We start from the raw sequence: 27,157 nt of genomic DNA, 5'->3' as shown, positions 1-27,157 counted from the left end.
ATTTTCCTTCTCTGAGGGCTACAGACTATTCTTGGTGGATTGTTGCCTTTCTTGAACCTGGGTCCTTCTGAGTCCCAGCCTTCTGTTTGGACCCCCAAGATCCATATGGACCTGTACCTAGAAGACCATCACCCACCTTCTATTAGCAACTCAGATCCCCACTGCAATGATAAGAGATATTGCCCTGGGGGGACTGAGGCCAGTATCATTCCTTCAATACACACTTACACAATTACAAAGGACACTAAGGTTAAGACAGTGAGGATGTCTTTAGTAGAAATGTATCAATGTGATGTATGCGAACATAGAATATACATTTTCCTGAAAATGGAGAAATTTTTGTCATCTTCATAGCAAAAGATTGGTTTATCATTGTTATTAATCATATAGGCAATGCCAATTATTATAGAGTGTATCCAGTTTGTATTAGGGATGAACAGATGCAGAAACCTAAAACCCTTGCTGAGTTACAAACAGCAGTGGATCTGGTTGTAGTGGGCAAATTCCTTTCTCTAACTATCCCAGGACCTTGGGGAGTCTCCTGACTCAAGAAACCACTCAGGCTTGGAGGTGTGAGACAACTGGCATTCCAGTAGAAACCCTTGTGACTGGTCCCTGTCTCCTAAAGCTGGGATTGCATTCCTATTTAGGGCTTCTGCTTTCTACTATAAAAGGTCAACAGCCTCCCAACAGTAGAAGAACCAACCCATCCAAGCTCAGTTCTTTGCTCTTTGCTGTGACAGCTTTGGTGCCTGGGACACCTCAAGATGGGGGTGATAAAAGGGTGAGTACTGAAGACTTGAATCCAGGTGAGGAAAAGAAAGCATGCTCCTATTATTAAGCCTTCAGTTCCAACCCAGTCTTCCTTTTGCCTCTGCATAATTATAAGTGGTTTTTTAAGTCCAGCCAGTTTTATGCTGTCTTCATATAGGATTTAAGACTGGAAGAGATCTGAGAGCTTATTTAGTCAATTGGGTAGAAACAGTGTTACATAGTGGTCAGAATATTGAACTAGGAGTCAGCAAAATGTGGGTTCAGACCTCTACTCTGGTACTTCCTAGCCACATGGTCGTCTATGAGCAAGTCATTGAACCTTAGTTCTCTCATCTAGAAAATGGAGCTAATGATACCTATGGTTCCTACCTCTCAGGATTGTTCTAAGTTTCAAATGAGATAATGTGTGGAAAGTGCTTTCCAAACCTTAAAGTACTATATGTGCTATTTTCATAAAACCTATCATTTTTATATAAGGAAAGAGGAATGTGGAGTGATTTTCCCCAAAGATATACACGTAGGCATCCCCATTTCCACTGGGAATTTTTCTAGCTTGACTTTAGCAATTCATTAAATTCAAAATTTCCAAGCACCTGAAAATGCTGACCCATTTCCTGAGGCAAAAATAATTAAAAGGAAAAAAAGGAAAGAAAAACAGAAGCTATCTTTCTCCTCTCCCTACCCCCTCTCCCCAAAAAATGCCTAAAGAATCTGATAGTGCTATGTGAATGTGAGTTGTCATTATAACCTAATGGCTATTCCTTAAAATTTATTAGAAACATTGAAATATTTAGAAATTGTCCTTAACATTAACAGATCATACAAATGATGGAACTGTGGTTTGTTTGGTTTTTTTTTCATTTTTGCTATGGGTACTATAGATGGGACCAGGATAGTTGTTCTCTCAGGACTAGCTACAAAATTCTTTCCCAGTCCTTCTCACAGCAGGGAGGGGCACACTCTACACCATTAGACTTGTGAAAGAATGGCATGTTGTCTTTTTTGCTTCAGGGAACAGCAACCAGCAACAGAAGCCCCATTACTTCAGAAGATACAGCAAAAGGCTGCCCAGGTCAGCCAACAGATGGATCTGCTTTTTGCTGGTAAGATTCTTTGTCTAGTGAATATTTCAAATTGTCCATTAACTTGGAGGCAGCTAGGCGGCTCAGTGGAATGAGAGCCAGACCTAGAGAAAGGAGGTCCTCGATTCAAATCTGGTTTCTAATACTTTCTGGCTGTGTGACCCTGGGCAAGTCACTTAATTCCCATTGTCAAGCCCTTCTGCCTTGGGACCAATGAACAGTACTGATTCTAAAGTGGAAGGTAAGGGTTGCTGTTTTTTTAATTGTCCATAAATTTTAGAGACCTTAGTGAAGATTACAATCCTCATTTAGGATATGCAAACACTCACCTTATATTCAGGAATATCATTTTTGTAGTTTCCTTGTTCCCTTCGGATTTTTCCTTAGATAACCTAGGGGACAGAGATAGCAAGTTGAGTAAGTACTTCTCTGTAGGTCACCCAAAAGATATGTATGTATGTATGTATGTGTTACTCATCAAGTCAATTGCAATGACTTACTGCTTTGAATTTAAGTTCTCCTTAATTTTAATGTCTTCCCTCTAAAACTATCCTTATTCCATCCCAGATTCAGCTTATTTGTTCATTATTGTTTACATGTTATTTCCCTATAAAGCTGTGAATTCCTTGAGAGCATGGACTTTTTTGTCTTTCTTTGTATCCCCAGTACTAAGCACAGTGCCTGGCACACAGTAAGAGCTCTATAAATGCTAGTTCATTGATTGATTGACTGACTTTGATAGTTCTGGTATTTTAAAGGCATAGGTATTTCTTCTATTTAAGGCAGATTATAAAACACAAATCATCTCAAACCTGCTCAATTTTTGCTTACATTCTTCCATTAATTCTCCATAAAATGATCTCATTGAGCTTTCCTTCTAAAACTATCTCTATTATATACAGGATATATTTTGCTTGTATATTGTTGTTTGGCTGTTGTTTCCCCATTAGAACATAAGGCTTTACTTGACAGAGTAGATAGTTTGCTGAGCTTCCAGTCAGAAAAACTTGAGTTCAAATACTTCCTTAGGTAGTTACAAGACATGTGAACCTGGATATCATAAAATATTGTGAGAATCAAATGACATAACAAATTTAAGGCATCTTGTAAACCTCCAAGTTCCATATAAATGCTAGCTATTATTATCACTATTATCCTATTGTTGCCACTGCAGGTAAGTGTAATTTAATTTTATTATTACTGTATCAGTTATTTATTTTCTTCTATTTGCTTCCTTCTCATAAGATTGTAAAAAACAAATTCTTCTCTGGAAAGAAAAGAGGTGATATTGTCCTCCATTTTTATTCAGAGCCCTTACCTTAATAACTCAGCTCAGAGACCAATACTTCTTATTCCTGTGAGATCATATTCCTCCCTCAATAATGGCTGTTTCTGGAGCACCTTTGTTACTATCCTTCTAACTTTGGGAGTTCTCAGATTTGCTCAATCCTTCTGGCCATCCTGTGAAAATCTAGCAAATTCTCAGTAGATATACACAAAAAAGGAGCCCTTTGGCTTCCATTTGGAGAATACTTTGAGAGGTTGGACTTTTAGAATAGGTTTTGTCTCAGAACTGAAGTATTTTTGGGGTAATGATCCTTCAGACATTCATTGGTCAGAAGTATCCCTTTCCTGATACTCAAGAAAAAAAGAAATCACACTGAGAAAAAACTTTAGTTTCCATTAAAGACCATTTTTACTGTTGTTGTAGATGATTCTGATAATAATATCAATAATCATACTCATAATTCTATCATAAGTAGTTTCCAGAGATTTCTTAATAACTTTTCAATGGAGGTAACAATAATAATAATAATTATGCATCATAATAAGCATAATAATGACACATTTATGTGGCACTTAAAGGTTCCAGATATCTAGCCTGAAATGACACTTTTAGGTAGATATTTGCATGTGTTACCATCCCTATTTACATATGAGAAAGATGAGACTAAGGAAGATTGTTTCTTGTCCTCAGTTGCATGGTCAAATATAGAAGAATCTGCTTGCCAAAAAGGTAATAGGCCTCCAGGGATCAACTATTTGGTGAAAGAGAAAAAAGTCTGGGCTTAGAAAATGGAGACTAGGGTTCAAACTTAGATCTAGTTTCAGGCTATTTGAACATTGGTAAGGCATCATCTCTCAGAAGCTATTCCCTTATCTGCAAAATAAGGGTAAAACATTGGCACTACTGCTCTCACAGGGTTGTTCTGAGGAAATAACTTGGGAAAATACTATATAATGTAAATGAGAGTGATTGTAATTTAGGAATATCACTTTGTTAATTTGGTGGATGAATGGAGAGGGAAATGACTGGAGACAGGAAAACCATTGAGGAGGTGATTGCTATAGTCCAGGTGATAAATGATAAGGATATGAAATTGGATGGTGGCTGTGTGACTTAAGAGAAGGTGATCGAAGTGAGATGTGCCATGGAAGTAGAACTGAAAAGACTTGGTTACTGTTTGGATATAGCTTCCATACATGGAGCACAAATGTCTGTAAAACAGAATAAGTTTACAAATAAATAACTTTATAAATAAAACAGACGCCTGATTCAAACCCCCTAAAACCATCTGTAGAAGGGAAATAGTCAGGAACTTCCTGTTTCCTCTACCCTCATTTATACCCCAACCCTTTACCCAATAAATAGATATTTTTGTTTTTACTGAAGACTCAGCCATTTTCAAGGTACTAGAAGTGGAATTACAAAATACATCAACTAAGAAGAAAGAGACTGAAGGTGATTCCCTCTTACCTTTCAGCTCCAGTCAGATCTGACTCCATTATCAAATAGCTCTACCTGGGGGGGGGGGGGGGGGAGGGAGGGAAAAGTGATGCTACCTTTTATCTGTTCCTTCTTTCCCAAGTATCTCTCAATCTTTGATTTCTTCTTGATTTCCCCACTAGTACAAAAGATAAATGGGATTTGGGGAGAAACTGGACAGAACATGCTCAACAACCAGTTAATTCAAAGATATTAATGAACATGAATGCTGTGTGTTTGTTGGGTGGATGAAGGAATCAATAAACCAATTGTTCTCCTATCTTAGTACCTTTGCAAGGAACATTCCCCATGCCTAGAATGTACTTACTCCTCACCTCTACATACTAGAATCCCTGTTTTCCTCCCAAACTCATCTTCTACATTAACCCAATAGTGACAGTACTTTTCCCTTCTATTCCAAATTAGCTTGTACTTATTTCACATTTATAATTACACATACATTTGTTCCCTCCTTTCCTCTCATAATATATTTAAACTCCTTGATGTCAAGGATCATTTCATTTATTTTCTTATAACTCCATTGCCTAGAATATAGTATGCACTAAATATTGATTAATTGATTAAATGCTACTGTATCATTTGAAATCACCACTTCAACTTTTTCTCCTGTTTATTAGCTAATACATTCTTCTCTTCTCTTTCCAGTTGGAGGATGCCATTTGGCTAGTGATGTCATCAGTGGGGTGGAGTGTTATGACCCACTGTCCCATGAATGGAAATTGCTAGGCCCTTCATGCAAGCACAGATGTGGTACAGGGATAGCTTCCTTGAATGGCTGCATTTATGCAGTTGGGGGATATGATGGAACCACTTGCCTCAGCAGTGTGGAAAGGTAATAAGCTCCTCTGTGGAGAGGGAAGAAGGAGAGAAGAAAATGTGTGGATTTTGTTTATCATTAATATTTGTAGTTCTAGCTTATTGACCTGGTAGTCACTAAGGTGTCAACCTTAGTAAGCTTCCAAATCAAGCACAGCCCTAGGTGTGACCAAAAAAAAAAAAAAACAGACAAAATAAAACTCCCCAGGCTCAAACAGAAACTCTTTACACCAGAAAAATGTGGAGTTGACAACCTAATCTTCTAAATTCTGCATCATGCATTCTTGAAATAGAGATGCAGAAGAGTTCCAAGTTATCAGACTCTCATAGCAGGGAAAGAAACAAGTTGTCCCTGCCCTTATCTACCAAGAGGTTCAAAGGTTCCATGATATATCCTCTTGGATTACTGGGAAAGAGGAAGATCTTGTCCTTTGAGAACTTCCAGGAGGGTGATATCAGCTATAATTTTGTATAAAAAAAGAAATATCTAGCAGAGTCAAGATCTAATGAGTCTTTCATAGTCATCTTTTATAGTTCTTAGCAGTAAGAAGAGTGGGGCACAAATTAGAGGGAACAGAGAGAAACAAATATGTTTAAATTAGGTACTGCTTCCCCTTTTTCTAAAATTAATCACAATTAACTGAAAGTCCTGAAAATAAGTTTATTAAACACATTCTTCATACTAGACATAAGATTATAGAGATTTAGAGATAAAATGAACCCTAAAAATATCTGGTTCGACCCTCTTATTTTAAAGAGAAAGAAACTGAAGCACAAAAAATGAAAGTGACTTACTCAAAGTCATATATGTAACATGTAACAAAGGTAGGATTTGAACCCAGATCCCCTATCTCCAAATCTACTTAGCCATCTTCTCTGGGCTAGATTGTCCTCCAGGTTTCACTTGGGTAAAATGCTAAAAAGGTCTCTCTAAAACTGCTATAAAGCAATTTTTAAAAATGTCTCTAGTAATGCATACAGATTCTCGGATGGGGGGAAAAGGGAAGAGTGATTATGGAGGCTAAAGAATGGATTCTCCCTAAACATTTCTAAATAAGGTGACAGCCATTCATTTCCAGCTAATATAAGATTGCCATGTTTGATAATTCCCGATGACTACTGTGTCCAAGAAGGTATAGAAAATTCATAACACTAAACCTGGCTTGACATATGAAGAAGAATCAAATGCTCTTAAACTTAATCATGAGGGTTAACATCATCATAGCTTGCATTTATATAGCACCTACCAAATGGCAGGCACTGTGTGTCCTAAGTACTTTACAAATATTATCTCAGTTGATCCTCTGAACTGTGATGTTGGTGCTATTATTATTCCCATTTTACAGTTAAGGAAACAGAGGCACACAGAGGTTAATGGCTTGCCCAAGGTCACACAGCTAATAAGTAAAGTTGGATTTGAACTCATGTCTTTTATCTCCTGTGACACCTAGCTGCCTTTAACAGCCTTGAGAACAGCTCTGAAGAGTAGTTACCATTTTTATATTAAAATATTTCTTCATTTCATTATGTCTCAGAACTCCAGCTTAGTAGAAATTTTTTTTTCCAAGAAGGGCTGACATTTTAGGAATGTGATATCTCTGTGACATTTAAATACCCTTTACTTTGCTTTACATGTTGCTAATTTGAGGTCTTCTTTCACAACTATGAGACAATTTGTATTTCAGTGCTTAAAACATGGAGCTAAGATGGGCAAGGATCCAATCCTCCTATGAGTGAGTTAACCTTATTTTGTTCCTCAGTCACACATTGAACCCTTAACCTTAATAGATATTTGTAAACGTGTGTTGCTAGTGAGAGAATATAGATGGTTTTGTCAACCATCCTGCTGCTAAGTAATCCATTCAAAGAGAATATCCTACTGATGATGGGTCAGTAAGGCTATTTTTCTTTCTAATGTATATAATCACACTTTGAAAACTGTAAAGGACAGCATTATTTCAATGTTGATTTTAGTCCCTCTAATGCATACTTGTGGGTAATTAGGAAACAAGACAGCAGCATTTATTAAATACTCACTACGTGCAAAAAAGGTCTGTGGTTAGCACTGAAGATACTGGGGTAGTTTCAACATATCTAAAAGAATTTATAATATAATGAAGAGAACAAATACCCAAATAACTATGATTCAAAGGACAGTAAAATAAATGCAACAGGAAGATCTAGCCAAAATGTGCATAGAAATTTAAAAATAGAGGGATCACTTTTCAATGGACTGAGGGGGAAAAGGTAAGGGCGAGTCAAGGAAAGTGTGACATCTGAATTAGACCCTAAAGAAAGGTGGGGAAATCGAGATTGGAGTGTGAGAGGATATGGTCCATTCTTGATGTGTTAGCTAGCATAAGTTAAGGCAGAGCAATGGAATAGGGAAAGATGAAAGCAAGATAAAGAATACTCCAGTTTGTCTGTAATGTAGATTATAGGATATGTGAAAGGGGAAGCAGAGTGTTACAGTAGAACATGTCAGAGTTTTGGAGAAAGAGGATTTGGGTTCAAATCCTGCCTTTGCCATTTTCTACCTATATGACCTCATCCCTACTCTGACTTCAGTTTCCTCAATGGTAAGATGAATACAAAAAACAAGAGCTTCTCAATTGTCTTCTGCTTCTAAAAGATAGTATGAATAGTAGGTAACAGAGAAGTTGAAGCCAACTTCTGGTGGTCTTTGCATCACTGAGTTAGGATTAACTCATTTATTCAGCTATGTAGAGAGCTACATCCTACTATGTTTCCACACTTGCTAACATCAATTGTTCTCATCCAGTCCTCATTTTCAGCATATGTGTGTGACAAAACTTATTTTGCTATCATTTTTCCTTCAAAATTTCTATTTTGCTATAATTTCCCCATTTCCATTTAGGTGACCATGATCCTCTTAATCATCTAGGTTTGAAGTCTTGGCATCAGTCTCAATTCTCCCAAACCTTTACACTTCATATACAAATAGCAGGCCAAGTCTTGTGTACTCTGTTTCCATTATATCTCTCATATCCTTATGTGTCTTTCCACCATTACCTTTCATCTGGACTATTGGACCAGGCTTGTAATGGGTCTTCCTGATTCAAGTCCATCCCCTATTTAAGCAAACAGCTACCAAATTAATATTCCTAAAGCCCAAGACGGACCCTGCCACTCTCCTATAGCAAGCATGAATGAAAATAATGTTCAATAAACTCAGAAAGGAAGACTGGTGCCATACTGTGATGGTCTAAATTGAATCCATGGATGCCTCTTGGCTAGGATCCAATTTGACATCCATTTAACATTTAAAATTTTTCACAATATGGCTCCAGCCTCCCTTTCCAGTTTTATTGAACACCAAACTCTTTCCTGAATTCTACTTTCCAGCCTAATTGGCTCACTGGCTGCTATTTGTACTCATTAAATAGCTTATCTCCAGTCTTCATATCTTTGTAGATCATCTTTTCCACACCTAGAATGTGCGCCCTCTTCACCTTGCTTCCTTCAAAGTTCAGCCCAAGTGATACCTTCTACATAAAGCCTTCTCTGACCCCCTCATTTATTATCAGCTTCCCATGCCTGCTACAAAATAAATTAGAATTTACTTTATATATATTTTGTATTTACTTGACTGAACTCATGTTGTTCCTTAAAGACTTCCACCTCTCTCCCCATAGAATTTAAGCTCTTCAGGCAGTGAGGTGGATCATTGTATAAAGAACCAGGCCTGGAATTGGGGGGGTCTCAGGTACAAAACTGGCCTCAGACATTTCCTTGCTGTGTGAATATGGGCAAGTCACTTAAACCCCATTACCTAGCCCTTATTGCTCTTCTACCTTGGAAATGATACTTAGTATTGATTCTAAAAACTAAAAAGAAAAAAGGGAAGGGGGGAGTGAGGAAAGACTTTGATCTTTATATTTGCTTTCCCAACACTTAACATAGTATCTGGTTCATAGCAGACTCACAGCTTAACATATGTTTGATGAATGAATAAATGAATGAGGCAATGATTCTAAATCACGCAATCTGTAAATCCAAATAAAATCATGGATGGAAAAGATTTGACACATACTAAGGAGTTGGCATTACCTAATATCTCTCCTCTCCCACTCCAGATATGATCCCAAGGTCAATGAATGGAGATATGACGTGGCTCCCCTGACAGAAAGCAAACGAGGAGCAGGTGTCACCGAGCTAGGAGGTTTCCTGTATTGTGTGGGAGGTCATAATGGGCTGACCTGCCTCAGCTCTGTGGAAAGGTATGATCATCAAAGAAAACAGACATCAGTTAGGAGATGGGCTTGGTGTTATCTCGGTATGTACAAATAATCTTCACAATTTAAAACTGTTACCTAGAAGTTTAAAGACCAAGACATGCAGAAGAAAGCCCATATTGTGTTGTCACTTACTACCTGAATTGTCCTTGGCCTCTAGTCACAGAATCTTGGAGCTATGAGTAGCCACAGAAGTCATTTGGTCTAACCCCTATCTGAAACTTATATCATTGCAAGAATAATCAGAACTCCTATGAGCAGTCATTTGGTATGGTGCAGAGATGAAGACTTGCCTGGAAGTCCCATCTCTGAAATATTGGCTATGTGACCCTGGAAAATCTAGTCTACCCTTTCAGACATCAGGCAACTCCCCAAACTACAGAACAACTTCATATATATGTGAGTGTGCATGTGTGTACGTATGTGTGTACATATATATATATATATATATATGGAGAAAAAGAGAGAGAAAGAAAGTTCCATATATTAATGGCATCCCACACATCTAGACCAAATTTTTTTTAATTCTCACAATTATATAGAGATTAAAATTTTACACTCTTTTCATAAATAAGTGAGATAGAGCTAATGATGAAAATTAAGATCTCTGTCCCACATAGTAAGCACTGGGGCTATAAAAACAAAAGGAAACCATTTTTACCCTCAAGGAGCTTATATTCTACTAGCAGAAACATAATTTTTGTTCAAAGCATATAAAAATTGTATGGAGAGCACTGAAGACAAGAGAGACTCCCTAAAATGCTGATTATTTGAGGTCAGAAAAGAAGAGGCGAGTGTCTGAAATGATCTAAGAAGGATGGGCAAAGTAGATATTAAAAATAGATCCTATCTTGCTAACTTTATAATCTCTTGTGGAATTGTAAGAAAACAACGGATCCTTGGGTCCATGATTCATCGGTCAGAAACCATAGTGAATTCTCTATAGTATTTCATGTTGTGTTAACCATTCTGGTTTCAGGTACAATCCTGAAGAGAACAGGTGGTGTAAGGTGGCTCCTTTGACACATCGAAGATCAGGTTTGGGTGTGGCTGCTCTGGGTGGCTACCTCTATGCAATTGGGGGTTCAGATGGCCACTCTCCACTACGAACAGGTAACTAATAAAGAAGGATACTTTCATGTAGAACCAAACTTAGAACTCAGACAAAAACATTTAGGGGGGATAGAGCAGGCAGAGCCACAAAGAACAGACTGACCATAGTATAGACATCCTGGAGAGGATGACTGAACCTCCCCTCTCCCCTCCTATAGGTTTGGGGGAGTAGGATGGGAACTGAGAGAGTGTTGTCACAGTTATGAGACTTCAAGGGTGGCAGGCCAGGGGTGATTGTCCTGTATGGGAATATGGGGAATTGCAAGGATGATGATCACCCTGCCACCTGTTGCTGGAAATCTGGAACAAAGCCCAGTTTGCCTTATGCTAGTAACATTTCTCCTTGAATGCAACTTTCAAAAGTACAACTATGGCAAGGAGTTTAGGAACAATAATGGATTCAAATGGTTATAGATTATTAGAACTGGAAGAGGCTTTAGAAATCATCTCTGCTCCAACCTCCTAATTTTACAAGTAAAGAAACTGGGAGTTGTGCTATTTCCAATAGAAAACTCAGGAAATGCCATGATATATGCTAGGTATCCCAATAAGGATTGTCTGCTCTCTTACAAAGACATTTCTCATCTCTCTCCAGAGGGTCTCAACTCCACATTCCACCTGAATGACAAGGAATGTTGTTGCATAGAGATATGTACCCACAGGTAGTGTCATCATTAATTGGATCAAGTAATCAACCAATCAACCTTCATTAAGCACCAATTAAGTGCTGAACATTATATATATATATATATATATATATATATGTGTGTATGTATATATACACACACATATATATATATATGTATGTTTGTGTGTATAGATTAAGTACATAGCACATTAAGGTTTACAAAAATACTTCACAAAAAAGGGTTAGCATATCTTCTTACAGATTTCCCCAAAAGAAAAACTCTCTACTGATATGCAGCACTTGCTCTGTAATTTGAAATCCTAGAGAATTTCTGGGGTACTATGAAGTTAAATGGCAGCTAAGGTCACTTTCTAGGATGGGTCTTAGTCAGAACTTTATCTTGGGTCTTCCTTAAAGGACAGTTCTCCAGACACTCTTTCACAAATAAAAGAATACCCTACTGTATTTAGCCTCATAATTTACACAAAAGATAGCAGACAAAGCTACTGGGGTTTTTTTCTTTATATCCCCCCAAACTAGAACAATGCCTAGCACATAGTTAATGCTTGATAAATGATTGTTAAATTTTAATTAAACTTAAAGAATTTATTTACCATTAGGACAAATAATCTGACAAGTGTCAACAAGCATTTATTAAGGGCCTACTATGTGCCAAGTACTGTGCTAAGGCTACAAGAAAGGCAAAAAAAAGTTCCCTGCACTTAAGGAACTCAAAGTATGATGGAGGAAGCAATATGTGAACAATAATGCATAAGCAAACTATATTATATATATATATGTATATGATAAATTGGAGATAACCACAGAGGGAAGGAACTAAAAGTAAAGAGGATCTAGAAAGGCTTCTTGCAGAAAACGAAACTTTAGCTAAGACCTGAGGAAAGCCAAAAGGCAAAGCTGGAGAGAGAAAGAACTCTAGGAATAAGGACAGAAAGTGAAAACTCTCAGAGGGAGGAGATGCATTATCATGAAACAGGAAGGAAGACAGTGTCATTGACTCATGGACCACATAGAGGGGAATAAAGTTGGCAAGACTGGAAAGGTAGGAAGACACAAGATTCTAAAAGACTTTAAAAGCCAGAAAATTTTATATTTTTATATTTGATTCCAGAGGTGATAGGAAGGTTCCAGAGTTTATTGAATGAGGGAAAGAAGGGAGAGGGAGTGAAATAGTCAGATTACTTTAGATCAGTTTGGCAGCTGAGAGGAGTATTTACTGGAGTGGTGAGAGACTTTAGTCAGGGAAATCAAGCAGAACCAGTAAGTTATTGCAATAATCCAGGTGTGAGATGATGAGGGCCTGCACCAGAGTAGTAGCAGTAAAAGAGGCAAAAGGGGGGCAGATAAGAAATGTTTTGAAGGTAGAAATGACAGGGCTTAACAACTAATTGAATTTGGAGAATGAGAGAGTAAGAAGTTGAGAATGAAACTTAGGTTGCAAGCCTAGGTGAGTGGGAAGATGATAGTACCCTGACCCATAACAGGGAAGTTCAGAAGATGGGAGGAGAGCTGGGTAAGGTGGGACAAGGATAATAAGTTCAGTTTTAGACATGATCAGTTTTAGATTTCTAAAAAAACAATGAACATAAAAAGCCCCCATACAGTTTTAGGTGAATTCCTAGATGAGTGATGCAGAAGGTATCTCCTGAGGAAGCTGAGGCTGTCTGGAGACTTCCTAAAACTGACCCTATATGCTGTCATCAGCAACGGAATCCTAGGCTGGAGGCCTGAGGGCTGGCTGGAGTCCTCGTGTTCTTTTCCATCCATGTATCTGAACTTTGAACAACAAGAATGCCCCTTAGATTTTATTATCCTTTTGACTGTGCTGAAAGGATCTAATGTCATCTCTCTTTAGTTGAACGCTATGACCCCACAGAAGATGTGTGGAGTCCCTGTCCTTCCCTGCGAACCTGCAGGGAAACCTTTGGTTGTGCTCTGTATCAAGGGAAAATCTTTGTGGCAGGTGGACGGGATGAGATCACAGAGCTATGTAGTACTGAACGCTTTGATCCTGATGCCAACGAGTGGTTGCCAATGATGCCCATGAGGTCAAAGAGGAACAAGGTAGGATGAAAGGGGAAGAAAAAAGGGATGAAGATGCATCAATCTATCAATGCTCAGGCAATTAGAACATGTTGGTAATGAATTGTTTCTTTCCTAATACAAGTCAGTTAGACTTTCAGGTAGAAAAACTCAACTTATGGCCCTTACCCTGGCTGGTCTATTTGCAAAGATTTTGACATTGATGAAAAAGGGAAAGGAAGAGAGATTATATACCACAGCTTAGTGCTGGGAAGAGAGAGAGGAGTACTCATTTATGATGCAACCTTGGGCAAGTCACCTAATTTCTCTGTGTTTATTTTATCTATCCATCAAATAGGGATAATATTATTTTTAAACCCTCACTTTCTGTCTTAAAATCAATATTGTGTATTGGTTCCAAGGCAGAACAGTAAAGGCTAGGCCATGTTATCTGCTTTCTTGGGAAGGGGAGGGATGGAAGGGATAGGAAAAAAAAGAATACACATAGATTTTTGGCCATTGTTAATGTGAAAATTTGTTCCTCTTGGATAAACATATTTATTATAATTCATTACATATTTATTATAAATAATATATATTATATTATTGTTAAACAACATATTATATTATATGTAAAAATAAATGGTAACAAAATGTAAAGTACCTGTGGAAAGCAATGTTTTGTCTCACAGATCTAGGACATAGTCAATACATGAAAATTTCAAAGGTGCTGACTGCCATCACTGTGTTTTTGTTGGAAATGGGAAAAGACAACTGGTCAGCTGGTTTGATTCTTAAAGATCTCATCACTACTTTACTGAAAAACCCTTAGTTAGATCCTACTTGCCTGGCATTTAATTAGTCAATCAAGAAGCATTTAGGTATGACAGGCAACTGGCTAAGTTTTGAGTATACAAAGAAAAATGTGGCCTTTGTCCTCATATAGCTCCCATTCTAATGGAGGAGACAACTGGCAAATATCTATATACATAGAAAAAAAAAGTATAAATTGGAAATAATCTCATAAAGGGGCATGAAAGGCCTACTAGTCTATTATTTTAGTTGTTCAGTCATTCTGTCAAGTTTGACTCTTTTTTTTTTTAAACCCTTACCTTCCATTTTGGAGTCAATACTGTGTATTGGCTCCAAGGCAGAAGAGTGGTAAGGGCTAGGCAATGGGGGTTAAGTGTCTTGCCCAGGATCACACAGCTAGGAAGGGTCTGAGACCATATTTGAACCTAGGACCTCCTGTCTCTGGGCCTGGCTCATCCAGCTACCCAGCTACCCCCTAGTACAATACTACTTGCACTTCCTACTTATTGGGTTTACTATGAGGCATCTTAACATTATAGAATGAGTTGCTCTTGTTTACAACTATCTATCCTAGGATAAATCATTTAATCCTTCTGACTCAGAAGTGCCCTGAAACAATTTCCAACAGGAGGATTGGTTGTTAAATTTCCAGTATCAGCATTTCCATCTCAGAAACTGGCAAATTCTAAAAATCAAAACTTAATTTATGGTTTTGTTGATTGTCCAGGTTTAAGAAAGTAATGTAGAAAATGCTTATAATAGATAAATTCAACTTAAAATTCTGTGGTGAGCACATTTTTTCCCAGAGAGCTACTTATTAAATGTTTACCACCACACAGATATGACTAAGCCTCTATTTCCATACCTGCAAAATGGATGTGATACTTGCCTTATAGGTCAATTGTGAGGAAAGCCATTCAAAAATATTAAGACACTATATGAGTCTGAATCATCACCATCATTGCTAAAGAAATGTCAAAGTACTAACCCTACTGAGAGTCAAGTCAGAAGAATCATTCTTAAATATAAGGACAATACATTTTCTAACTGCCTTGTACTGCTCATTTCATTAGACTTAGTTAAATTAAATATTTAGTGTTGTTTTTCAGGCATGTCTGACTCTTTGGTGACCCTCTTTTTTGGCAAAGATGATGAACTGGTTTCCTATTTCCCTCTCCAACTTTTTTTACAGATGAGGAAACTGAGGCCAAAAGGGTTAAGTGACTTGCCTAGAGTCACTCAGTTAGCAAGTATCTGAGGCTGGATTTGAACTCATGAAGAAGATGAGTCTTCCTGACTTCAGATCCAGCACTCTAACCCCTGCACGCTGAGCTGCCTGATAAGCATTTATTACATACATATGATAGAACTGGTAAGACAAGTACAACAGTAAAACAGTTCCTCCCTCAAGGAAATTACCTTCTACTAAGAGGAAACAAGGTGTACATATATAAATAAGTGCAAAATATAAAAAAGATAACTACAAAGTGATTTGGTGGAAGATAATAACAGGAGAATCAGCAAGAAGCTTGTATTGTCCTTTGAGCTAAACCTTGAGGGATCTGAAAAGTCCCAAGGGGAAGAGGTATGAAGGAAGAACATCTCAGGCACTTACTTCAGAAGCCTGTGAAAAGGCACAGAAATAGAAGGACTATCACGTTAGAAAGCAGCCATACTTGGGGGCCAGTTTGGCTAGAACGTAAAGTATATGAGGAAGAATAAGATATAAGATAGAATAACAAACATGGGTCGTAGCCCAATGGTGAAAGATTTCAGTGTAAAATAGAGGAGTCTATATTTTATTCTAGAGATCCAGGAACCATTGACGTTTGGCAGAGGAGTGAGTGATCCTGAACGTTAGGAAAATCAATTTGGCAGCTTTGTAGATGATGGAGGGAGAGGTGGGGATTGGACTAAAAGAGGCCAATTTGAAGGATCTTGCAATAGTCTAGATTAGAAGTAATGAGGTAGAAGTAATCAGTACTCTAGATGACAGTAACTAAAAGTTATGACTAGAGTAAGTTTGGTGTGAGTGGAGAGGAATATGAGAGAAGTTGTCAAAGTCAAATCGGAAAGGACAGTCCTTGGCCACTCAGATGTGAGATCCAGTTTCTTGACCAAACATAACCAACTACTATATGCATGTAGTTGGCCCTGGCCTTGGCCCTGAGAGAAACACAAAGTTTGGATAAGGCATAGTTCTTGCAGCTCATTGAGGTTATCATGAGTGATGTAGTCACCTCCTGGATCCATTTCAGTCACACCTTCCCTAAAGGAGACTAAATCCAAGTTCCCAGGAGCAACAATTCACAAGCTCCAATGACCAGGCCTGAGAATGTAAAGGGAAAAGTTAAAGTCATGCCCTTGCTTATATAGTACAAAAACTTCATCTCCTGTCCCTAAAAATATGCACATAATCAGTAGTGTTCTTTCCTTACGGAGAAGCTGCCTGCTCATTTTGTTTTTAAAATGCCACCTTCCTCACAATTATGGGTCCAGCTGAAATGTGTAATTTGATTCAAGAAAGAATCCCTGAGGTAAAGGTGGGAAGAGGCTTTTCACATAAAAGGTTCTCCCTCCCCATGGCTCCTTTTAGCTCCTGCCTGAGCCGGGGGTTGAGAAGTCAATCTTTTCCTGGCAGACAACTGGCAGCATTGTTCCTTTCCTCTCCCATCATTGCCTTCTCCCCTTTTTCTTTCATTCCCAGAGCCAAGAGGGTCCACTTTATTAACACATCCATCACTGTCTTTTTAAATCCTGAAGGCAAGGGAGGCTGCCATTCTGGAGACTCCCACAGTGGGCGGGCTTCATTCCTCTATAAGGCACAGTCATCGCTGTCATCATCATCATTATGATTATCATCAGGGAGTAAAACTGAAAGTTGTCTCAGAGCAATACCCATTTGGTTTCTCATTTCAGTCCCTTGGAATCCCCATGGAGTATAATTTTTCTCAGGCATAGCTTTGGCCCTCTTCTTAAATAGGGGTTCCCTGTTGTCCACTGAGTAAGTCTAAACTGCTTTTTTTGGCACTTAAGGCCAAACACAGTTTTGCACAACCCTAATTTTCCACCCTTACTTAATTTTTTTTTTCCTTACATACAACCTTAAACTTCCTTTTTTGTAACTTTCATCCATTAATCCTAATTCTAATGTCTAGGGCCAAGAAGAGCAAGTCTATCCTTCTTTCATGATAAAGCCATTCAAATATTTGAAGGTATCTTTCATATCCTCCCTATGTATTTCCTTCCAACAGGCTAAAAATCCCTAGCTTTTACAAATGATTTCTATATGGAACCGAAAAGGTACTTCACTGTTTAGTCATGCTTCCCTCATGTTATATTGGTGAGATTCACTTTTTGAACAAAGTGTAAGACTTTATATTTATCTTTATTAAATTTTGTCTAGTTAGATTCAACTCAGTGAAGATATTTTTGCATCCTCATTCTGTCATCCAGTGTATTTGCTATCTATCATTCTCAGCTTTGGACCATATAGAAATTTGTAAAATTTCATCTATCATCTATACCTTTTTCCAAGTGAAGTATGAAAATATCTGGGTTTTTTGCACATCTTTCTTGGGCAACCACTCAAGACAGCTTTCCAAGTTAAACTGAACATGAATGACTATTCCATGAAGCCATTCAGCTAGTCCCAGTCTTCCTGACTTTATTATCCTCAACCTCACATCTCTCCAACTTTTTCAGAAAAGGATCACAAAAGGTTTTTTCAAATGCTTTGCTAAAGTTTTGAAACTAGCAAGACATAGTTTTATATACATACATATATATAGGTAGACAGATAGATGAATAGATAACTGGATTTTTGTCAAATGATAACTTCTTGAGTAGGGAGGGTGCAAGGGAGGGAAGGAGATACTTGGGAAATTTAATGCAACAAAAAGTATTTAAAGAAATTGTATATGTATGTCCTTTCATGTCTACATGTATGTTATATATGTGCCCTAAACCTGTATGTATATGCATATCTCATGTACACACCAACATGTTACATGCATATATATGTCCCTTGGTTTACGAGGTTAATAATCCAAAAAAGGAAATAAGATAACTCTGACCCAACATCTGCTCACTTTACTTTGTATCCATTCATATAAATCTTCTCATGTTTTTCTGAAATCATCCCTTTGTCATTTCTTACAGCACATTAGTCCATAGATCTGTCACAATTACATACCACAACTTGTTCAGTCATTCTCCAATTGGTGGATATCTTTGCCATCTCAAAAGAGTTGCTGTAGATATTTTTACATAAATAGCTCTTTTTTTCCCTTTTCTTTCATTTCTTTGGGATGCAGACCTAACAAAGGTTCAAAGGTACTAGCAAGTACAGTTTTATAACCCTTTGACATAGTTCAAAATTGTTCTCCAGACTATTTGGATTACTTTGCATCTTCATAAACAATACATTAATATAGCTATTTTTCCACATCCCCACCAGCATTTGTTATTTTCATTTTGTAGCATTTTAGCTAATCTCATAGGTATGAGGTATCTCAAGTATCTGAGTTGTTGTTTTTTTTTTAATTTGCATTCCTCTATCAGTAGCGATTTAGAGCCTTTGTTCATGTGACTATTGATAGCTTTGATTTCTTCTTCTGAAAACTACCTGTTCATATTCTTTGACCATTGAACTGTGGAATGGTTCTTATTTTTGTAAATTTTATTCAATCCTTTCCTTTATATATTTGAGAATTGAGGCCTTGATCAGAGAAATATGAAATAAAAAGTTTTTCCCAATTTCCTGTTCTCCTAATTTTGGCTGTATTAGTTTTGTTTGCACAAAATCTTTTCAATTTCATGTAATCAAAATTATACTATTTTGCATAATGCAATGCTCTATCTCTTATTTGGTTATAAACTCTTCCTATATCAATAGATCTGGCATGTATGTTTTTCCATAGTCTCCTAATTTACTTATGATAACCTTAATCCATTATGATCTTATCTTGGCATATAGTGTGAGATGGCTACACCTAGTATCTGCCAAATTGCTTTCTAGTTTTCAAAAAAAAAAATTTGACAAGTGTTGAGTTTTTACCCCAAAGCTTAGAACTTTGGGTTTGTCAAATACTATGGTTTATCAAATTATTATGGTCATTTTCTACTACTACTACTACTACTTCTACTTCTACTACTACTACTACTTCTACTACATAATATTGTGTATCTAATCTCTTCCACTGATCCATCACTTAATTTCTCAGCCAGTGCCCAATTGTTTGAAATATTACCACTTTGTAATATATAGGTATCCCTTCCACATCATAGGGATTATGGATACAGTGACTTGAAATCTGGAAAATCTGAATACAATGTTTTATTCCTCTTTTCATATCAGAGAAGAAGTCTGAATTTTTCTTTTACCGTACCTTATTATAAAATTTGGGTTAAGCATTTGGTCACAGGTTATATGTAGGTCAATGTTAACATTTCTAGCCTTTCATCTAGAAATCAGCTAGAAATCGGTTGGCTTTGATATTCTTTTTGCAAATGTTAACTTTTTACTTATTTTATTTATACCTCCCCCTCATTTCTTGATTTGGAACTTTATGTTAATATTGGCCTCTGTTCCTGACATGGGGATGGGAGTGTTGGGACATTGTCTTAAGATTCAGGGTTTTCTATATACCTGTTTTCAGATCTTGTCATGGGAGTTCAGAAGTATTTGATATTTCCAAGGTAGTATAATTTTAGAAGAGATATTCTCCTTCCATACTCAGGAAGAACCTCTGTTTCCTTGGGATTTTGATCACTACTGCTCCTCAAGGTCCCTGACCCTTTGGAAGCAGAAGTGATGCCATTCCTCAAGGTTTTCATTCCCTCTTGACTGAAAGTATTCCTCCTTTCTTATACTATGACCCAAAAGTGGATGTAGGCAATGGAATTTCCATACAGTGTCTGATCTTGCATGAAGTGCTAATGGAGGGGTCCTCTGTAGTCTCTTTCCAATCAGTTGCCAGGTGTTCTTTCTGTCTCTGACTTGAGAGCTCCCAAATCTGCTGCTGCTTCTTCCACCAACACCTAGTCTTCCCACTGGCTTTTCAACAATATAAGCTCCAGTCCCACTGCTACATTCATGTCACAGATATCTCTGAATTACTATAGTCTTGATTTAGAAGAATATCTCACTCTTACCTTTTGTTAACTCTATCACTCCATAATTTCATTTGAAGTGTTATTTGGAGGATAATGTTGAGAGGGCTCAGCTGAGTGCCTGCTCTACTCTGCCATCTTGGCTCCACCCCCAGAAATCTTCACCTTATCAACCCTTTTCAAGAAGAAGGCTATTTGTAGTCCAAAGATCAAACGACCTTGACAGAGACAAAATTAAAATTGGGCAAGTCTGCCTTCTCTCTTGTCAGTTATCATTATCCATTCTTCCCTTCTTCTATCTGAAGCAATCTGATCTTATCTTTGATACTCTTCTTCCAAACATAGCTTCAAAACCCTCTTTTAAAAAGTTTCAGCTTTCCCCAATCATTAGATTCAGTTCATTGTGAGTTTTAGCCCTCCTGATACTATTTTCTGACTGTGCCATTATTTTTATTCATACTTCTTTGGACTCCTTGCTCTTTCTCTACAGATCTTTTAAAAGCCTAAATTGGTTAAGTTCCATCAACCTGAAAAAACACAGAACAATCAAAGTAGTTATAGCAAGGGTCTTTAACCAAGGTAAGCAGATTAATCTGGGAAGATGCACGGCATCTCAGTGCTGGGACTTCCAATGAAGACAGAATGCAAGTTACTTAGATACTATGTATTTCTAACTCCATTGATTTTCTTCCAAATGTTCTTCTGCCCCTGTCCTGTCTAGCCATTTGAATTTTTTTCTATTATGTTACACGATGTCTTCCTGATATATAGTGCTATCCTACATTTTTTTCTTTTGAATAAGCTATACCTTTCCAGAATACTGTTCTAGTCATGGTTCTCGTTCCATCAACTCTTAGTGATACTTAAGAAGTAAAAAATCACCTCCTTGATTTAGGATCTCTCTTGATTTGGTATCTTGCTTGCTACCTATACCTTGAGAATTTGTGTATAGAAACTTGAGGTCATAGATTTTGTTATTGATTCCTATCTTGGACCTTATCTTCTATGAGCTTTTGGGTACCTCTACTGCTATTCATCTAACTACAGTATACTTACTGTATATTATATATACATTTAATATACATATACAGCTTTCTTCCTTCCCTTATCAACACTTTTCAAGAAAAAAAATTATTAAGGGGAAGAGACAGGATTCAAGATTTGCTTCTCTGAGTCCAAGTCCCAAGCTCAGGGCTCTTTCCATGGTACCTTCAACCCTTTGCACATAGGGATGTGCTAACTGACTGTTTTGGGCTTTCTCCTTAGGTTAGCCTAGTAGGTGCAAATGGATACCTCCTAGCAGTTGGGGGCTTTGATGGAGTGGTGCACCTGGCAACAGTGGAGGCTTTTGACTTTGAGGCCAATCAATGGAGGTGAGTCAAGTTCATGGGATAGATTATTTCTAATATTCACTGCCCCTATATTCAGAAATCAAGAAAGGCTTTCATACTTTGACCATTGGCATCAATTTAGAGAACTCTGTTATTTCCCTTCTCAGCTAAAACTAGTGAATTATTAGGGTAGGTCTTCTATCATCTTTTCTATCCTCCTAATCTAAGAACTGGAATATCATTAAGACACACTTCAAAAATTATTCTGCAATTTGCAAAAGCTTCTTCCCCACTGATCTGAAGAAACTGCAATGGGATTAGATGAGCAACTTTCTCTCCCTCATCCCAGTCAGATAATTGAGTGGTGTGAAAGCAATACAACACACTACAGCATTAACGACATGAACTCTTGACAGTACCAGTATAACCTACGTCAGACTTTTTACTGCCTGGGGAAGAGAGAAGGAAGGGAGGCAGAGAATCTGAATCAAAAATGTCAGATAACAATTGTAAAAACTTTTTCTACATGTAATTGAAAAAATAAATTAAAAAACAAACCAAAAATATGATCTCTTCTCGTTGCAATGATTTTTGCACAATGTGGATATTTCTGTTTTTCATATCTCCCTATGGACCCATCCATTCTGTCTAAATCAAATAGGATAATGAATGATCAAATGAGATATTATTTGTAAAGTGCTTACCTGGCATGTAGTAGGTACTGTATAAATGCCTATTTCCTTCCCCTTCCCTAAATACAAAGAGGGAGTTAAGAGACATCTGAACAAAATAAAATGGCACATTTTTAGCTCTGAAGATCACTTAGCCATGTGAGTGTTAAGTTGTCTAGACTTAGGGAAAAAAACCAAATAACCACAAAACAAAATCTCAAAAAAAGGTTTTTGTTTTTCTGACATTCATAGAATCAAAAATTTGGAATAGGAAGAAGCCTAGAAAGGCATTTAGTATAAACTCCTTATTTAAAGAAAAGAGGTATTAAATCACTTATCCAAGATCACACATGCAATGAGCAATAAAAACAGGATTCAAATTCCAGGCTTCTGACTCTAAATCCAGTGATCTATCCACTGCATCGTACAGCTTCCAGTCCACAGAGGTTATGGGTTTTATCCCTATGAAACTCAGTTAACCTCACTATTCTTCTAGCAAAGGCTAATACCAATCAGAGACTGAGTATAAACTCCTGCTGCAGACTGAAATGTAATTCTGCTAGCATCTCACAGATAGATAAATGAATAAATGAAATATTTATTAAGCATGTAAAACAACATTGGGGTAAGTGATTGAAATTTATTATGGAGAGGACCACCTAAGAGCGTGAATATCCCATATCCCACTGACAACAAGGCAAGAAGGTCATAATTATTTGAGGAGAGTGATACACCCGGGATTCTTAATCTAGGTCCATGAAAATTTTTTTGAAAATATTTTTGAGAACTCTATCTTAATATAATTGGTTTCTGTGGTAATCCTACATGTTTCGTTTTATTCATTTAAAAACAACATTCTGAAAAATAGTCCATAGGCTGTACCAGACTTCCAAAAGGATCCATAACATAAAAAAGGCTAAGAATCTCTGATATAAACCAACTAAGGTGCCCAAATGGAATACCATCATAGAAGCCATTACTAAGAATTTTGTGCCTGGGACAAGAGATACAAAACATGCCCTCAGTTTATTATGGGGTGTCAGAGACCTCAGGGACTGTTGCCATAGTAACTGTGGAGATTGAGGGGTAGAGAAAACAGGACAGAGAATTTGGAGGAATGAGAAATCTGCTTCCTATTTTAACTAATAGTTATTGCTAAGCAGGAACTAAAACCACTTTCTATGTTGCTGAAGAAATAAAAGTGCTGTACACTTTGGCATTCTTTGGCAAAATTCACCCAGACCAAGCAAGTTACATCTTTGTTCATCATTCATGTGAGAAAGACAAGGAACAGCATGAAATGAGAGAAATGTAGTTCTGAACCAGCCCCATCTCTATGTTCCAGAGTATTTGGCAACATGAAGAATCGCCATCCAGGAGGAGGTGTGGGTGTCCTGAAGATGATTATTTAGAACAGCTAACAGCTGTTTGGAATGAAGAAAAGAAAGAACAAAAGACACCTTTTCAGAAGTCTTTTTCACCCACAAGAGGATCAGGGAGGGGAGTTCAGAGAATATTTTGGGTTCCTTATGCCCAGGTCTGTGAATCCAGAGAAAATTGGATATAAGACACCTTAAGAGCATGATTGTGACTTAACCACATGACTCCTTCTCAGGTGCCTCTTGGGAAAGTCAGTTATTTCATATTCCATTGTCTCATATTCAATATCAGCCCTGGCCAGGAAGGAAAACTAAGTCATAAATGATAGTTGTACCCCTAAAAATCAACCTCTCAATAATACTTGTTGCTATCCAGCCATCTCTTTATTATTTATAGACAGAATCATAGAATTTAGAGATGGATGGGAACTTATAGATCATCTAATCTAGTGGTTACCAACCTCCAAAGTCCTTTGGACCCCTGGGGACCACTTTGAAGTATTGAGAAACCATAGAGTTATTTGAAAAGGATACATCTCATTAAATAATTCAGTATAATAAGTAAGCAAATATATCTTTCTAGATGAAATGTCTGAAACATATACGTACTAATTTAAAATGTAACCAGATACAGTTGTAATTAATAAACATAAAGTCACCTAAAAGTTACAAAATTGGTAGTAGTTTTTTTGTCTCTGCATTTTTCCAGATGATGGATAATCATACTATACCTGTTATCTTGTCGGGAGTCTATAAAATTATTTGAAAGCTATAAAAGAAAGGCAGCAGTAATTCTACCTTTCCTGATCACAATGAAAAATATGAGGTTTGCCTATGACTGTCTGGGTATTATCTATAGTATTAATCTAGTTATGACTCGGCTTTTTTCCATTAGCACAAAGTATCAGGAAGGGATCAAAAGTACTCTACCAACAACAGTTCCTAAGGTCTTTGGTTGAGTATATCCTTTGCCCAAGGGTCTCCTATATGGATATGGTCACCGATTCAATTCAGTATTTATTATGAACCTCCTCTGTCCAAGGCACAGTGCTGGTTAATAGCTAAGGATAAAAATTAATGTAGTCCCTATCTCCAAAGAGCTTCTATTCTACTAATGGAGATACAAATGTATTAAAGACAAGTATAATATAAAGTGGCAGGTGAAGAGGGCAAAGGAGAGATTAAAAAGTATAGTAGGAAGAGTTGAGGAGGGAGAAAACATTTTTATTTGAGATTGGAATGGATTAGGGAGGAAGACTTCATAAGAGAAATGGCATCTGAGCAGAACCTTGAAGGATTCTAAAAGCTAGAAAGGAGGAAGGATCAATAACACGTTCATAGATTTATACATGGGAAAGGATCTTAAAGGCCATTTTACAGAGAAAGCAACTGATGCTCAGAAAGGATGTGACTTTTCTATGGTCCAGTAATATTGAAATTCAGACCTTCCTGCTTCCATTACCCCCATGCTGCCAAGGAGGGACTAGATGGCACAGTGAATAGAATGCTGAACCTGGAGTCTGGACGACTTGAATTCAAATGAAGCTTCAGATACTTACTAGCTATGTGACCCCTGGGAAGTCATTTAAACTCTGTATTCCTCAGTTTTCTCCTATAAAATGGGGATAATAATAAAACCTGCCTCCCAGTATTGTTGTGAAAACATAATGAGACAATATTTGGAAATTTGAGTGGCTAGGTGTTAGAGTAGATAGAGAATCTGGAATCAGAAAGACCTAAATTTACATCTAGAATCAGATACTTACTATCTGTGTGTGGGCTAGTCACTTAACCTTTGTATGCCTTAGTTTTCTCACCTGTAAATTGGGGATAATAATAGCACCTACCTCCCAGATGAAAATTAAATGAGATAATAAAGTGCTTAGCATAACACCTGGCAGATAGTAATCATTATATAAATATAATAACAATAATTATTAATGTACTTTTGAAAACTTTAAAATATGATATTATGTCTGTATATGTACATATATGCACATACATATATGTAATAATTTAAGGTTCACAAAGTACATTGATTATTATTGATATGTGTATATAAATGTATATGCGTATATAATTTATATATACATGTATACATATGTTTATTACATTGTGGGAATAATGAATTTGTAGCATTTTGAGTTTGATGATCAAGATAGATAAGATAGTAATCCAGTTTGGTTATAATGTACAGTGCATGTAGAAAATTAATATAAAATAAGGGGCAGCTAGGCGGCTCAGTGGAGAGCCAGGCCTAGAGATGGGAGATCATGGGTTCAAATCTGGCCTCAGATATTTCCTGTGTGACCCTAGGCAAGTCACTTAACTCCCATTACTTAACCTTTATAGTTCTTTTGCCATGGATCCAATACACAGTATTGATTCTAAGACAGAAGATATCAAAAAAGAAAAGAAGAAAAATAATAATATAAAACAAGACTGGAAAGCTGTATTAGAATCAAATCACAGAGATCTTCAGATGTCAGACTCATTTGGTATGTAAGTACTAGGAAACCATAGAAAATTTTTTGAGGTTTGAGAGTTATGGGGTCAGATCAATGCCATAAAGTTGACCATTTCCTCGGGTCACACCATACAACTTCAGAATTGAAAAGAATGTAAGAGGCCTCCTAATATAATCCACTTCTGAAGAAGACTCACTGATGCAATCAGCCCAGGCCAACGCTGGATAAAAATAAGTAAAATTGGAAAGGAGGATAAAAGTGAAGAAGATCCTACTCCTTTCCATTGTAGTTCATTAAATCTGTGGATTCTCTAATTGTTTAGGAAACTTTTCCTAGATTTGTAATTTAGTTTATTTTAATTTATTTCCTAAATATTATTATTAGGAATATTTTCCTAAATTTGCCTCTTTGCTTTTTTATGATCACAGTTGCAAAGCTACAAGGAATCTTAGTGGTCATTTAGCCCATCCTCCTCATTTTAAGTGTGAGGGAATTGGGACTGAGAAAAGCTAAGTAGTTTCTTCTAGGTCACACAGGAAAGAAGCAAAGCCAAGTTCCAAAGCCAGGGTCCTCTGACTCCAAATCCAGTGTTCTCTCCAACATACCACTAATTCTTCCCTTTGATTCTTCTGCTTCCACCCATTGATTCTAGTTCTTCCCTTTAGAGATAAGCAAAAGATAAATACTTCTTTCATTTGACATTTGAACCCTAATTGTGCCCCTCAATGTGTTGGCTAATTCTGACAATTCTGTCTTCATTCAAGGAACAGAAAATATTACATAGCACAGGGCAATGTGTAAGCACTGCATTCAAGACATCCTTCCAAGTTACATTCAGATATTAATGATTACTCCTTATGTTAATGTAATCTATCACCAAG

The 27,157-nt window shown here is 37.1% G+C and overlaps 1 protein-coding gene across 2 annotated transcripts; it reads left to right on the top strand.

The window, feature by feature from the left end:
• Window positions 1-562: 562 nt before the first annotated feature.
• Window positions 563-24,482, top strand: LOC103094277 (kelch-like protein 20). Of its 2 annotated transcripts, none has more exons than XM_007475346.3 (8): window positions 563-784; window positions 1,786-1,877; window positions 5,290-5,476; window positions 9,558-9,701; window positions 10,696-10,829; window positions 13,442-13,542; window positions 21,694-21,800; window positions 23,775-24,482. In XM_007475346.3, the coding sequence occupies exons 1-8, from the start codon at window positions 768-770 to the stop codon at window positions 23,839-23,841; spliced, it is 849 nt and encodes a 282-aa protein (XP_007475408.1). In that variant the 5' UTR covers window positions 563-767; the 3' UTR covers window positions 23,842-24,482. The 2 variants fall into 2 exon arrangements, with proteins under 2 accessions (XP_007475408.1, XP_007475407.1); XM_007475345.3 differs by having other exon boundaries at window positions 565-784; window positions 13,334-13,542.
• Window positions 24,483-27,157: the final 2,675 nt, after the last annotated feature.

This window comes from Monodelphis domestica, chromosome 1 (assembly GCF_027887165.1).
Source record: "Monodelphis domestica isolate mMonDom1 chromosome 1, mMonDom1.pri, whole genome shotgun sequence".
In the NCBI taxonomy this organism is placed as follows: Eukaryota; Metazoa; Chordata; class Mammalia; order Didelphimorphia; family Didelphidae; genus Monodelphis; species Monodelphis domestica.
This window is presented reverse-complemented; position numbering and strand designations above follow the sequence as displayed.